The following is a 15,091-nucleotide window of genomic DNA, read 5'->3' as shown; positions in this document are numbered from 1 at the left end:
TAAAGCTAATACACCCACCCCGACCTTTCAGCGTGACCGTTTCTGGAATATTTTTAGAGGTGGAGAAACATCGATGTTTTTTAAAAAAATTATTTATATTTTGTTTTTAAATAAATAAGTAGTATTATATAGCCCAACTGAAAAAATTAACTATAAGTTAATTCAAAAACAAAAAACAAAAGTTTTTATCGGCACAAGAATTTAAAAAAAATTTATTAACAATATTAGCATATTCACATTATAGTTTTATAGGATAGTATGAAAAGCTTAATCCACCAGTTGAATATCTAAAAATATGGTTATACAGTAAACCTAAATTAAAAACACATTTTCCGCCTTTTCTTTAAAATTGGTAATGTGACAAAAACATCGATTGTCGGCAATGCATCGATGTTTCCATCGATGTGTCTCCACCTCTAACACTGGTGGGGCGTGCTGAGTGCCAAATAAACAAACTAGCAGTCCGCGAACAGGCGAATTTTTCGGGAAAAACAGAAAAACCTCGCTTCGAACATCATGCAGTCGCTAAGGCGGACGCGCGTACAGTAGAGCTTGGTCGACAAAGAACCCGGAGTCAGAAACTACAGGCAGCGTGCAGAGATTTTGTGGTGTGTGTTGTGTGTGGGAAAAAAAGGCGAAAAGAAAAGACTTAAGAAGTGCACGAAAATAAACGCAAAAAATCAATGGGCGACCCCCCCGCAGGCAGGGAAATCCAATCCATCCCCCCGCCCCCCGAGAGAGACCTTGAGAATTGAGAGACCGACCCACACCCTGCATTACATTACATTACATACTTTCCATTCCATCCAGCGTCTATTTACATTTTCACCCCACCTGGCGAAACACAGACAGGTGTTGTCGCAAATCTCCCAAGTGGAGTGCCAAATGCGAAATGTTGAATGTTAAATAACCCCCAGACCAGTGTGCATGTATCATAGAAACATGCGCAAGCCTAATCAGTGCTTTTCGCCAAAGATAAGGGCTCTTTTTCGAAGAGTTACTGCTTTCTGCCTCTGCCTTCTGCCCACATTCAAACGCAGCTGGCTGACTGTTTCTGTTTCGGTTTCTGTTACTTTTTCGGATTTCCAACTCTCGGGGAACCGTGACTCAACCCATCCGATACGATACGATCCGCTCGCAGCCAGCCCCATCATAACCAGCTATATCGTCATAGCCAACGCAGGTCTCTCTCTCTCTCGCTCGCGCTCTTGGCCGTAATTCGTGATTCGGGTTAAAAAACCATTCGAAACCTTAAAGACAATACTACCAATCGATTCGGAACCCCAAAAATTTCTATAGGAAATACAGTTGTTGATCTTTTCGCCAGACAGTACAACTTCGATAAGTCAAACTCTCTAAAGAACTAACTTTTTTATTAGCAATGCACTGTGAAAAAGAAATCTTCAAACTTGTCCGTAATTCGTGATTCGGGTTAAAAAATATTCGAAACCCCAAAGACAATACTACCTAATCGATTCGAAACCCCAAAAATGTCTATAGGAAATACAGTTGTTGATCTCTTCGCCATACAGTCCCACTTTGATAAGTAAAACTCTCCAAAAATCCAGATTTTTTTATTAGCAATACACTGTGAAAAAGAAAAGTTCAAACTTGTTCGTAATTCGTGAGTAATTCGAAACCCCAAAGACAATAATACCAATCGATTCGAAACCCCAAAAATATCTATAGGAAGACAATCCTACTTCGATAAGTCAAACTCTCTAAAGAGCTAGAATTTTTTATTAGCTATACGCTGTGAAAAAAAGTTGAAACCCTAAATTTCCATAACTCAAACCTTTAAAAAAAAAGTAAAAACATTTGTATTTTGCAACACACTGCCGTAATCTCCAAACTCTAATTTTCCCCAACCCTGTTCGACCTTCAGAAGTTTGACTGTAATTCCGAGTGCCTTTATTGTTATCATCTCTCTCTCTTTTTTGGGGTCCCCTGTGTTATTGTGTTATTAAATTAATACATTTAGCTTTTGTTCATTTGCTTATTGTTTTCGCCATACAATAAATAAAAAATGCGTGTGTTGTTGTGTCGTATTGTGCAGGCAAACCAGCCCAGATCCCCAGCCCCAGATCGAGATCCAGCTCCAGACCCAGATCCATCGAGTCCCCGGCCAAATGAGCAGCGGTATGAGGTCGCAGGACGGTCCGCGGGCGAAGGTCAATGCCGCCAGCACGCTGCTCACCCAGGAGGAGAACGAAGCCGTCTTCAGGCTGCTGGGCAAGAAGTGTCAGGTGAGTGGTGACGATGATGATGATGATGATGATGATGCATAATAACCTTCCCAACGACGGGGTGATTAATAATTAGGCCATGACACGATTGTCACTCCTCCTCCTTCACTTTCACCCCCGCCGAATAAATCCCAGAGCTTGATGAAGCACTTCCTGCGGCTCAAGTGTCGTCGTCGCCCATCATGTGCGAATATTTTTCGCAGAACCTCTGTTTGTAACCCTATATCATCGGTCGGCCGGTCGACAGCTGCTGCTGGCTGGCTTATTTACCCAATTTTACTTGCACTGCCCAACATATTCTAATTGTTTCTTTGCACACTCAAAGATTTGATACAAAACTGGAGCGGAAATTATAGTAGATATCGGTTGGAATAGTGGAAATTACAGGAGAAAAAGAAAGAGTTATCTATTACCTAGAATTCTTTAGTTGACAATCTAAAAATGTCCGTAATATTTCTTAACTTGAAGGGAAAACCGTGAGAGTAGGTTGGAAAATCAAAAAGAAAGAGGGGATTTTTTAAATCTTTAACATAAAATATATATTTGTTTCTCAAAAATGTATAACTTTTTTCACTGATAAATACCCAAAAATTCACAAAAAATATTCTTTTTTTATTTAAAAGTTTTTAAAATTAATTTGTTTTTATTTATTTGTTTTAAATAGAAACTCTACTTGAGTCAATGCAGATAACCATTAAAAACAAGAGGGAACGTTATAGTCGGATGCCCCGACTATCAGATACCCGTTACTCAGGTAAAGGGAGTGCGAGGGAGATGGAGATAGAGATAGAAAACGTTGATCACGCATAACTTTTTAACGAATGGTCCGATTTGAAAAATTTCTTCTACATTTCGATAGGTATTGATAAACACAATAAAACTGCATTTTTACTTTTCCAAAATATTAAAATTTTTAAAATCGTATATAAGCGATGGTGGGCGTTAGAGGGGGCGTGGCACCATTTTGAAACAAACTTGCGCTGCGTAGGAATTCCTAGAATCTGCATGCAAAATGCCAATCTTCTAGCTTCTATAGTTTCCGAGATCTCAGCGTTCATACGGACAGACGGACAGACAGACAGACGGACAGACGGACAGACGGACATGGCTAGATCGACTCGGCTAGTGATCCTGATCAAGAATATATATACTTTATGGGGTCGGAAACGCTTCCTTCTACCTGTTACATACTTTTGCACGAATACAATATACCCTTTTACTCTACGAGTAACGGGTATAATAATGTTCGTATGGTTTCACAAAAGAAAAAACATGAATCATTATTACACAGCTGTTTTATAGTCCTTATAGATAAAAGAGAATAAACTGTAATACTTGTTTGTAGAACCACAAAAACCATGAATAATATATTATTATCGCAATAATGTTATCTATTTTTGCAATGCATAATACAGGGATTCTTTATGAATCTTATTGCAGTCAAACCAACTTTTTTTATGCTGAATAATGTTCCTAGAACATTTTGTTAGTCTTACTAATATTTACCTATCATTGCTTAGTACTTTTATCAGCAAATGGTTCAAGCGCAATTGTTTGCATTTCTTGATTAGTATTTATTTTCAACTCTATTTTGCCCATTCTTTTGGTGCAAAATGAAAGAGAAACCAGAACGGGTGGGTTCTTCGTTGTATTTCTGGCCAAACTACAGGCGAACCCCTTATCTTATCAATCCATCCGCCCGATGGCGAATACGAATCACCCTCCTATCACCGGCCAATGCCAAGTGCGATAAGAATGCCCTGAAATTGGAGTGTGGAAACCTGGAATGTGACCATTTAACGGCGGCCGTTATGCGGATAATTATGGTGTGCACAACATGAGAAAAATCGCTCATTTCGATTCGCAATTCACGCTTTGCTAATTCGCAACTTTCCATTGACAAAACATTTCCAAAAGCATTTGAACTCTGCCAACTGAACGCCTTTTAAAGGTAGTTAGCCCCTCCATAATCACGCAGAAAAAACAATCTCACTTGTAGCCATTTTTCCTATTTTTTAACCATTTTGAGTCACAATTTTATTGATATTAGGAAAGTTGATAAAAGTAACTGCTAGGGATCAATAAATTATAATGGTAAACCCAAACCTTTTGGTATTCTTTCTCTTTCTGGAGTAAACAAGATGATTTCCTGATATTTTTCAAGACCAACGGCTTTAATATGCAATCAATCATTTAACTATATCTTGTTTTCTGTGTAGCCTATACTCCCTGCCTTTGTTGTGGATGACATAGTGTCACATTCATTGTGTGATAACACTCAAAGCTGCAGCTTAGCAAACCCGATGTTGTTATTGTGGTTTGCAAGTCTATGTTGTCGTTTGTCGCAACATTTGCTCGCATTTATATTTGTATCCATTTATTTAACGCATTTTTCTGCACAAGCTGGACTTTCTAATTGATGTCTTAATGCTTGGCTTTTGTCAGATTTAATCCCTGAATAATTAGTTAATTTTAATTACTTTCTAAAGAATTTTATTGTCAGCTGACTCATTGTAAATATTTGTATATATATATAAAAAAAGATATAAATACCAATGACATTCCTAAAATATATTGCGAATAAATTGGTAGCTATAGATAGCTAGCTATCTATAACAATATTTATAATGTGACATAATAAAGTGACCACAGGGCGTATGAGCATTTTTACCGCTTGGCCCATATGGGTTGATTTTTTACCGCTAAGACCCCTCCTCCCCTTTTTTTTCGTTCGGTGGCAATGACCACTTTTTGTTGTCGCTGGTTTTCCATCGATTTTAATGCTTTTCAAAAGAAACAGCAGCTTGTACGTAGAAGGCAAGACATCATTTTTTTTACAATGCTACTTATGTATGTCCAAACACAATCTTGCCGAGTAAAAAAAAAGAGAAAAAGCTAAGCATCCAATAAAAATTCAAATGTGTTCACAATTTCGCACTTGCCAGAGATACAAGTTGTGTGCGAATGTGTGTGGGCTGGAAGCATCCACATTCACATCCACTTCGACATCCAAATTTAAAGCTACATAAAATTCACTGGCTCGTCAATGTCTCTTTCTCTTTTATGTGAACCAAAGGTCAGCTGCAAACGCTTCTGCATGGCCATTGCCCATCCACCCATTTGTCCCATCCGTCCATCTCTAATGTCCATTAATTGATAATGTTGGATTATGGCTGTTCAACTGCAGTGTTTCAATTACCAGCACGTAACATTTTTGGATCATCGCCATCAATTAGCAACTAGAGGGTCATTCCCTGGCCTCGGCCAAATGCCAAATGTTAGGGCCACAAAACACACACTCACTTTTAAAGGGGCTCAAAAGCAGAAAGTAATTCCTCACGAAGGTTTCAATAAATTCAGGACGCGTTGCCTTGACTTTTCTGGCCCTAAAGTTTATTTTATATTATAGTTTTGGCATCAGGATACTGATGCGGCACTTCTGTGGCATCCTGCACTTTTGCATTTGTCGCCGGCATTTCCTGTCTGGGTCATAAACGCCGTCTTCCATCACACATGGGCACACAGAAAACAATTTTTAGTAATTCAATGTCTTATCCTCAACTTGTTCAGACTTTTTAGGCCGGTCATTAAAAATAGAGAAAATAAAAGAAAATTTTCTCTATAAAAGAACGCAATTTTTTCAGTGAGTATCTACTGAATATTTTAAATACTTTTTGGATATTTTCAATGCGTATTAACTGAAAATTTTGAAATACTTTTTCGATATTTTTAATGAATATTTAAAATAATTTTTTGGATATTTTCAGTCAGTATTAACTGAATATTTGAAATACTTGTATATTTTCAATGAGTGTCAACAGGATATTTGAAATACTTTTTGGATATTTACAAATAGTATCAACTGAATATTTTAAATACTTATTGGATATTTTCAATGAGTGTCAACTGAATATTTGAATTTAATTTGAGTAACCACTGAATATTTTAAACAATTTTTGCTACCAAATGATCAACTGAATATTTAAAATACTTTTTGGTATCAACAGAATATTTGAAATACTTTGTTTAAAACAGATCCTGAGATACCATAAAAAACGGTTTCTAAAATAATTTGATTTTTTCCTGTGCACATTATGGGTTTCCGTTGCTCTTTAGGTCTATACGCACCGATCGGCGGAGAGGTCTTCACTAGACTAATGTCCACCGCCTAGACTTACGCCCTCCATCAACGGGGGCTACGTGCTGTCCATCCTAAGCGGCGGGATTGGCCATCCCGCGACTCCCGGTTGCAGTTGCTGCAAGAGCTGGACAGGCCAGGCTAATCGGTATTCAAAAGAGTCGACACTCACTGGGGGCCAACGACTCGATGGCCAGAAACTAAAGCCAGCGAAACCGAAAGTCAGATGAGTTTTTCAGCTCGAACGCGACAGTTCATTGAGTTCGTGGTCGTCTTCGTGGTCGTTGGAGTGATAGTTGCATTCAAATGAGGCGCAAACTGAAGGTGTTGGAAGGCTTTTGTTCGCTTTGACCGTATATTAGATAATCGCCCCGGGGCCTTTCTATCCATCAGTTCCATAATAATTTTTAACTAACGCAACCTCTGCTTGCTCCACTTTCAACAGACACTGAACACCGCCGTGGTGCAGATCTACAAGACGGAGGGCAGTGCCCATGCCCACTGGAAGAAGCGGCACACCGGAGTCGTCTGCTTTGTAAAGGATAGCGCCATACGATCCTACTTCATGCGAGCCTACTGCCTGATCAAGAACGAGCTGATCTGGGAGCACGAGATCTACGATGGCATGCAGGTGGTCAAGTCGAGGCCCTTTCTGCTCACCTTCGAGGGCAGCGTAAGTAATTCTATCCAACCTTTTTACAAACTAGAGCCCTGCATGAATATTTTTTAATTTTTTTGTTTTATATGAATGAATTAGTTAGAATTTTGAGTTTAATAGAATTTAATGAATGAATGGCATGAATTCCGAAATAATTTAAACGACAATTTCTTTTGAAAAAGAAAGGGCCATAACTTTGTGATTAAATCTGCCTGAATTTTATTTACTAAGCAGTTAACATTGATTTGTTAAAAATTTTCGACTTTTTGTTCTTAAAAAAAAGCACAACAAAAATCTGGCAAATTAAAAAAATTTATAAAAATTATTCACTCATTCATTCAATTCGAAATGAATTAGAAAAACATTCAATTTATTTCACATAGAATTGAATATAACAAATCATAAATTTCATGGCATTCTACGATAAAACAAAAATTGAATGATTCAAATTATTATTAAATATTTTATAATTTAATTTTATAATTTTCAGGATGGTCATGTGGGTCTAAACTTTGTCTCCGAGGAGGAGTGCGACACCTTCTTCCGCATTGTGGACGCCACCATCGAGACGCGCAACCGAAAGCGACAGGATAAACGCAACCGGCAGAAGAGCCAGCCGGCGCCCAATGCTCCACTGCCTCCGCCGGTGTACCGGGAGCCCAGCAGGCCACCGCCCATGCAGAGCGGTCTGTCCGCCACGGACGGCGGCGGCGTTCAGTTGCGCAACAATAAGATCAACTCGGTCACTTTGACGCCTGCGCCGGCGCCAACGAAGAACTTCCTGTCCAGCGGCTTTGGCCTGGGCAGCCAGGCGAAGGACAAGAAGCGCAAGGTGACCAAGGCGGACATTAGCCAGCCCACGAACTTTGTGCACATCTCCCATGTGGGCTGGGATGCGGACAAGGGATTCGATTTGATGGGCAATGAAAACGATCCGGAGCTGAACGAGTTCTTCCTAAAGGCCGGTGTCTCGGAGACGGAACTCAAGGATCGGGACACGCGCGCCTTTATCTATGACTTTATACAGAGCAACAATGTGCTGGCGTCGGTGAAGCAGGATAGTGTGGAGTCGCCGACGGAAACCACGCCGCCTCCCATGCCGCCACCGGTGCCAACGCGTCATCCCTCTGTAAGATTAATCTCTTTCTCTGAGTATATATAAATATTATATTGTATTTATTTTATTATTTAACTTAGAATGGCAACCAAAGAACTGCACCACCACCGCCGCCGGCGAGACAGCCACCGCCACCAGTGCCCGTCACTGCGCCGGGCGCCACGCGAGCTCCTCCACCACCCAGCAGGCCACCACCCATCAGCACAGCACCACCACCGCCGCCGCCAGTCAGTGCGCCCGTTGTAGCGGTAAGTGATTAGGTTGTAACGATTTTAAATGGACAACCCATTAATTGCTTTTCTATTTGGGCAGCCACCACCCCCACCGCCGCCACCACCAGCAGCCGCAGCGGTGCCGCCACCACCGCCGCCGCCCATGCCAGTGGGAGAGCTGCCCGTCATCACGACCACGCACGCACCCAACCAGGCAGCCAGCCGGCCAGCCGCTCCAGCGGCTCCAGATTCACACAATGCACTGATGGACGCCATACGCAAGGGAACCCAGTTGAAGGTGAGTGGACGTTCAATTGGTTTTTAATGACTTACACTCACTTTATTACAACAATTTTGTTAAACAATAAGGAATTTTTTAATTGGAATTTAAAAGTAATTACATTTTTCATAGTTTTGGAAGATTAGTTCAATTAGAAATCATATATTTTCATTGGAAAGAAATTAATTTATATTGTATTTATATATTTTTATGCAGGGTAATTATTATCAACAATCTTAAATGAGTTTAATATATTTTTTATCCCAAGAGAAAGTGGACGTAGAAGAGCTTTTTAATGATTTACACTTTATTACAAAAATGTCGTTTAACAATAATGATTATAACTGCAATTTAATAATAATTAAAAATTAAATTTTTCATAGTTTTGGGGAGAATAATTCAATTAAAATTTATATATATAAAATATATTTTGATTGAAAATAAATGAATTTATTTTGTTTCTTGAACATTTTACTACAAATTATACTCAAAATATTAAATAGCAAAATATTTGTTGGAAAATTAATTTAATATTTTAGTATCCAAACAGAAAGTGGACGTATAATTGCTTTTTAATGATTTATATTTTAATAATGAATAATGCAATTCGATAATAATTATAAAATAGTTTTTGTATAGTTTAATTAATAGGTTAATTCAATTAAAAACCTTATTTTTAAGTTGAAAATAAATAAATTTATTTTATTGGTTTAAAATATGTAATACTTTTGTTCGGGGTAATAAATACTAAAAATCTGAAATGGCAATACTTATATTATAAAATTAATTTAATATTTTTTATCCCAACAGAAAGTGGACGCGGCTGCTCTCAGCACTAGCAGCGGAGATTCTCGCAGCGATTTGATGAAGGACATCCGACAGGGTACCGTCTTGAAACCGGCCAAGGAACGAGAGCTGGGCAGCCAGCGAAATAGCGACAACGGAGGCGGCACCGACGCCCTGGCCGATGCACTGCGTCGGGCGCTGGCGGCACGCGGAAACGCCATTCACTCGGACGAGGACGAGACCGAGTCGTCGGACAACGAGGGCGAGTGGGACTAAGGGAGCTACTCGAGATGACAACACGAGGCGTTAGGGGCAGGCAGACACTATTCCAAATATAAGCAATAATTTAATTCGTGCTTTGGCATTTTGGTTTATCGGTAGATAAATCCCTGTAAATACTGTTAGTGAATTTTCATACCTCTTTAATTTAATTGTATGAGTTTAACAAACAAAACGCAAAAAGTACTAAAGGTTAATCACAAATTGAGAGATTTTTATCAGCAATTGCCCGCTTTCGTTGGTTCCCAAACACATTTGCATATCCATACATAGCTGCTCAATTAAATGTGAACGATGCACTCGAGTGTTTCGTCAATAAAACAAACATATATGTGGGTGAATTTTGCAAACCCCGTTCAGACTACTGTGCCAAAAACTTGAGAACACCAAAATGTAAAAGGAGTTTGTGAAAAATTAGAGATTCACCTTATCTGCGAACTGAAAAACTGTAAACTGAGCGATAGAAATTTATTATAGTGAATATATTTTATAAATCTATAACAAAGGAAAGGATCAAAGGAAAGGAATAAACTGTGACTACACTTAATAAAGCCACAGTTGAGAATTATTAAAATACGATATTTAAACTAATAGATTTGCCCGCAGTTAACCATATACTAAATTTACAAGTTTGCTCAGTAATAATTCACTACTTGTTGAAATAATAATTATCTAATGAAATAAGTGTGTGGCTAAACCAATCCAATAGGCGATGTATTCAATTCATTTTGACCACCAGGCTTCCTCGGGATCGGATGGGTCCCCTAAAAGCTGTCTATTACATCCAGTTACACCTTGTAACTCATAAGTATTTCTTTTTTAGTTCGAGTGCATTTAATGCCAACTTGTAGTCATTTTCTTCTGTGTGTTTGTATTTAAATCAAGATTATTTGTATGTTTTTTCGTGACAATTTCGAAACTACTAAACCCAATAATAAGCTTGTCAGAGCGAGAAATTTATGTCGATCAGATTTTGGATTAATGTGTACGCATGTCTAATGAGTTTTTGTGCGATTTATGTATTTAAATACATAATACTTACTTATGCTAATATATAAGCCATTAATTTATGTAATAAAGTTGTGTATATCTAACTTAAAACTAAAGCTATCCGTACAAAGTTTATTCGCAACTCATGGTATCCGATTCTATTCAAAGCATGATTTTCCAGTCCACAGATATTTACAGTTTTTAACTGAACTGGAGGAAAACATGCATTGTATATCTTAGTCTATGGATTTACGTTTTCCTGAGCCCCGAGCGCATCATCTTGCAGTTCGCGCTCAATGTTGGCATTGTTATTGTTCTCGGCGATCTCGTTGATATTGGAATCATCGTTGGCCTGGCAGCGAGGCGGCCGTTGCTCCTCCTGGTCGAGGTCCTGCTGCTGCTCATTGATGCGGTTCTCAGTCTCCTCGATTGGCCTGGTCGAGGGTCCAGGTGCCATGACCTCCAGCAAAGCCGGCTGCTCCTCTTGAACTAATAGCTGCTGCTCATCTTCCACGGCAGCCTGTTGCTGCTCCGAGAGCGTATGGTTAAGCACATTCTGCTGCTCCTCATCGCACATGTAATTACTTTCTACATTAGCTGCATTGCAAATCGGCAAAGCCTGTGCTTCATTGTCTTTGGGAGCGGTAAGGGAAACGGTTGCTACAGAGTCTGCATTTTCTGCTGGCGATTCGTGTTCGTTGGCTGCTTTCTCCAGAGATTCAGAGGGTTCATTGGGCGAGTGTGTTGGATTGGATGGGAAAAGGGAGAGGTTTTCAGGCATTTCAATTCCAAGGTTAAGCGTAGCTGAACTTCCACTTGGCAGGGATTCATTCTCATCTAAAGTTACGGGGGGATTTTCGAGAATCTTAGCAGGAAGTTCCTGGTATTGATTCTCAACTGGAGCACCCGATGCGTCTTTAAGATTAGAGACCTCTTCTTGCGATTGATCTGCTACTGTCGGTGGATTTTCAGATCCATAATCTGCCAGAGATTGGCTTTCGTCTTCGAAAACGGAGGCCTCATTCACCGAAGATTGGTTCTCTACAGCAGTGGGCGGAAGGTTAGCAGCAATCTCTTCGTCTGACTCTTTTCCAGGATTTTCAAGGGTAGAACAAGGATTTTCCTGAGATATTTCGGCACGGTTGGCGGATGTAACTTCCAAAGAAGATTGAATGTCCTTTGCAGAAGGCGATGGAATCTCCTCTGTCGGGGATTGAGGCTCTTCTGCTTGAGCTTCAGTAATTTCCGCTACGGCTTGACTGCAGATACTGGTAATGACCATACTGAAAGCCGGTACTTCTTTCGGAGTTTGTGGAGGAGTCTCTTCGGCTGGCACAGCATCTGATACCATTTTCTCTGGCTCCACTGGTAACTTATTTGATGCTTCCTCCGCCACTCTTTGAGTTTCTAATGGCGGCAGCTCGATTTCACGATAGATGCGTTGCTCCTCGTCCTCCTCCGTGGCTTCCTCTGCTTCGTCGGCCGATGATCCACTGTCATTTCCATCATCATCGCCCTTTTCCAATCCATTACAGTGCACGGCCTCTGACTCGGAAATATCCAAGTCCTTCTCCTGCTTTACGGTCAAGTTGCTTAGATCTAAGCCATCTATGTAGGCATGCTCTTCCTCCTCCATCTTGTCATTGTGATTAATCTCTTCTTCCTCGTCGCCATAGCCGCGATTTCGTGGCTCCGGCTTGATGGAAACATTCGGCATCATCTTGACTGCCGACTCGCCACTCACCACGGCCACGATCTGCGGCAGAGGAGCGTGCGTCTTGCGTTGAGCACCGCCAGTACTCTTGCGTGCGGTGGATTTAACGGGCTTCGCCTTTGGCTGCTCATCGGGAGTGGCTTCTTCGGCTTTCTCCAGAGGCATAGCTTCTTCAGCCATATCCACGCCACTGGCCACATGCGAGATCTGCATCATACGATCGAGCTCCAGGCGATTTGGCTTAACATCTTCCTGCGGCTGCGCCTCCTTTTCATTGTCATTAAAGTTGCTCTGCTCCAACTGGGCCATCGGAATGGTGGTCATGACAGTGGCCTCGGGAGCATAGTCAACGGGTTCCTGTTTGATTCTAACCGCGGGTTCTTCCTGAGATTCCGCCTCCTTCTCCCTTTCCTTGTGCTTTCGCTTCTTTTTCTTTTTGCTGCTCCTGTTAGATGCCTGGCCTGCCTCATCCAGCTCATCGATGAGCGAAGAGTTCAGCTTGCCGTGATTCTTTGTTATCTTCAGCTTAAGTTTCAATGGCTCCTGCTTCATCGCCATTTGCTTGTCGTAGGCATCGTCCTGGGGCTCCTGCTTCACCGATACACTGGGCACATCGTCCGGCTGCGCTTCATCCTCGCTGTCATCGTTGGCCGCCTGGAAATCATCGCCAAAAGCAGGTGGTTCTTCGGGGTCACTCTCCGCTGGTCCCGTATCATTGATATGCACCTCTGGTTCATGCTTGATGCTGACCAATGTGCTCATTGTGTTCTTGAGCAGCTGATCCACCCGCTTCAAGTAGCTCTTTCTGTTATTTCTGCTCTTCGAGGCACCCGAAGCACGCAGCAGCGGGGAGGAGAGCCGCTCCAGGACGACGACGGGCAGCATGGCCTCGTCTATCACGAAATCCGGCGGCACAGCGACGGCCGGCGGCAGGCCCAACAGCTCCTCCTCATTGGCCTCGTTGGTCACCAGCATTTCGGGCATTACGTGCCGCGAGTGGCCGAGGTAAATCTTCGAGCAGAAGGGCGCATGTCGCATGTAGGCCGTGTCCGTATTCAAAGCGCGACTGCAGCCGCCGCACCTGCGTTTGCGGATGGCACAGCGGTGGGTGTTGAACAGGAAGTTCGTGACGAAGGTCTTCTTGCACAGCGGGCACTCGCGATCCAGGACGAGCAGCTGGACGGGCGTGGGCGGCGTGTGTTCGCGCATGTGGCGCGCAAAGGCGTAGGCATTCGCCACGCTGGTGTCGCAGAGCGGACACTTGTACGGGGTCTTGGAGAGCTTGTGCCACAGCTGGTGGGCGCGTATGTCGCTCTGGTTGTGATGCGTCTGATTGCAGGCGTTGCACATGTAGCGCGGTATCGATGGCACATGCACCAGACTCTTGTGCTCCTCGGCCAGCTCCTTGCTGGGGAACTTTTCGCCACAAACGCTACAAATGGACTTGCGACCGCCCTTTTTCCAGGGTCCCGGTTCAGCGGGCTCTTCTTTGCTGGAAGGGGAAGTTATTAACTAAAAGGAGGATGGTTGGGAATCCCATAATAGTTACATTTCAGGCTCTGTTTTGGGTTCTATGTGGGCAGTCTGCAGTTTCTGCTTCTTGTGCCACACAAAAGGCTCCTTTTTCACAGGCGGCTTCACACCCAGGTTGCTCCTTGGCCAGGTGGAGTCCTCGCCCTTGCGTTTTCTGCCCCGTTTGCCTGGCAGCTGCGGTTCCTCCTTTACAATGGGCCTGAGATCAATGAGCTGGGGAAGGTTTAAGTATTAAATAGTAATATATACTATAGTATAGCACAGTTCACCCACCTTGGTAGGCTCTATTTGCTTCAGTCCCAGCAGATTTCTCGTTTGCTTGTTGGTCGCATAGCACATCTCCCTAAACTCGTAAAAATCATTGATTTTATCCACGCACTGGCTGCACATTGTCTGCGGCATTTTGTCATCCATGGAGACCTGCGAAGGAAAGGGCGTTGGTTCACCAGGTTCACTTAAATAGTAAAGATAAAGATAATACCCACCGTAAAGCCCACCAGTTCGTAGATCTTCTGCGACATACTGGGCTCGTCCAGGTCGATGGATTCGCCTTCATTTGGCAGCAGTATGTGCACTTTTTCTGGATTGTCAATGCCGCACAGCCGACAAATCTTGCAGAGATTCGCCTTGAGGGCCGCGTCGATCTTGAAAGCGAAGCGATCCATCTTGGCCCGATCCTAGGGTGTTATCTCGAGAGGCTTTGATCTTTAATCAACGGCAAATCAGCATGGTTAATTGTTTTATCCCAAATTGAACTCGCATTTTTGTTTATTCCACTTTGCTCTTTTCAACACTGCGAAAAGTGTTGGCAAAAATCGATGGGGTATCGATAGCAGCGATGCTTTCCTATCGAATTACGGTTGTTTTTAATTTATAAATATTTTTTATTTAATTTTTTTGATAAAAATTCTATGTATAAAAAAACAAGTTTCAGCAAAAAAGGGTGGGTTTTGTGTCCCTAAAACCGGTTTACCATTTTACCTCCACGGGATCAAAAAATTTCAATTGACAACCACGCTTATTGGTAAAAATAAATACAAAACCTTTTAACATTTTTTAAAATTGTATATTAGAAGGTAATTTCATTTTGTCCCCATTTGCTAATCTATTTGCTTTTCCCCTTTCCCACAAAAAAATA

General features: G+C 41.8%; 2 protein-coding genes across 4 annotated transcripts; one reads left to right on the top strand and one right to left on the bottom strand.

The window, feature by feature from the left end:
* The first annotated feature begins 407 nt into the window (after positions 1-407).
* Positions 408-10,822, top strand: WASp (WASP actin nucleation promoting factor). 3 transcript variants are annotated; one of them, XM_017150711.3, is made up of 7 exons: positions 408-608; positions 2,057-2,246; positions 6,830-7,057; positions 7,533-8,171; positions 8,240-8,407; positions 8,472-8,669; positions 9,462-10,822. In XM_017150711.3, the coding sequence occupies exons 2-7, from the start codon at positions 2,130-2,132 to the stop codon at positions 9,711-9,713; spliced, it is 1,602 nt and encodes a 533-aa protein (XP_017006200.2). In that variant the 5' UTR covers positions 408-608; positions 2,057-2,129; the 3' UTR covers positions 9,714-10,822. The 3 variants fall into 3 exon arrangements, with proteins under 3 accessions (XP_017006200.2, XP_017006201.2, XP_017006202.2); XM_017150712.3 differs by lacking the exon at positions 408-608 and adding an exon at positions 1,032-1,183; XM_017150713.3 differs by lacking the exons at positions 408-608; positions 2,057-2,246 and adding an exon at positions 6,614-6,708.
* On the bottom strand, positions 10,718-14,761 carry LOC108063574 (uncharacterized). The gene is made up of 4 exons (XM_017150710.3): positions 14,439-14,761; positions 14,227-14,373; positions 13,970-14,166; positions 10,718-13,912 (listed from the first exon to the last, which is right to left on the bottom strand). Exons 1-4 carry the CDS (start codon positions 14,616-14,618, stop codon positions 10,948-10,950), a joined length of 3,489 nt encoding a protein of 1,162 aa, XP_017006199.2. The 5' UTR covers positions 14,619-14,761; the 3' UTR covers positions 10,718-10,947.
* Positions 14,762-15,091: the final 330 nt, after the last annotated feature.

The sequence above is a fragment of the Drosophila takahashii genome, chromosome 3R (assembly GCF_030179915.1).
Source record: "Drosophila takahashii strain IR98-3 E-12201 chromosome 3R, DtakHiC1v2, whole genome shotgun sequence".
Taxonomy (NCBI): domain Eukaryota; kingdom Metazoa; phylum Arthropoda; class Insecta; order Diptera; family Drosophilidae; genus Drosophila; species Drosophila takahashii.
This window is presented reverse-complemented; position numbering and strand designations above follow the sequence as displayed.

Bases quoted from the DNA above. Each gene is read 5' to 3' on its own strand.
- LOC108063574 (XM_017150710.3), bottom strand. From the start codon at position 14,618: ATGGATCGCTTCGCTTTCAAGATCGACGCGGCCCTCAAGGCGAATCTC. The intron at 14,374-14,438 runs GTGGGTATTATC...TTTCCTTCGCAG, and splicing joins ACGAACTGGTGGGCTTTACG to GTCTCCATGGATGACAAAAT. The intron at 13,913-13,969 runs GTAACTATTATG...TTCCCCTTCCAG, and splicing joins CCCAAAACAGAGCCTGAAAT to CAAAGAAGAGCCCGCTGAAC.
- WASp (XM_017150711.3), top strand. From the start codon at position 2,130: ATGAGCAGCGGTATGAGGTCGCAGGACGGTCCGCGGGCGAAGGTCAAT. The intron at 2,247-6,829 runs GTGAGTGGTGAC...CACTTTCAACAG, and splicing joins TGCTGGGCAAGAAGTGTCAG to ACACTGAACACCGCCGTGGT. The intron at 8,172-8,239 runs GTAAGATTAATC...TATTTAACTTAG, and splicing joins TGCCAACGCGTCATCCCTCT to AATGGCAACCAAAGAACTGC.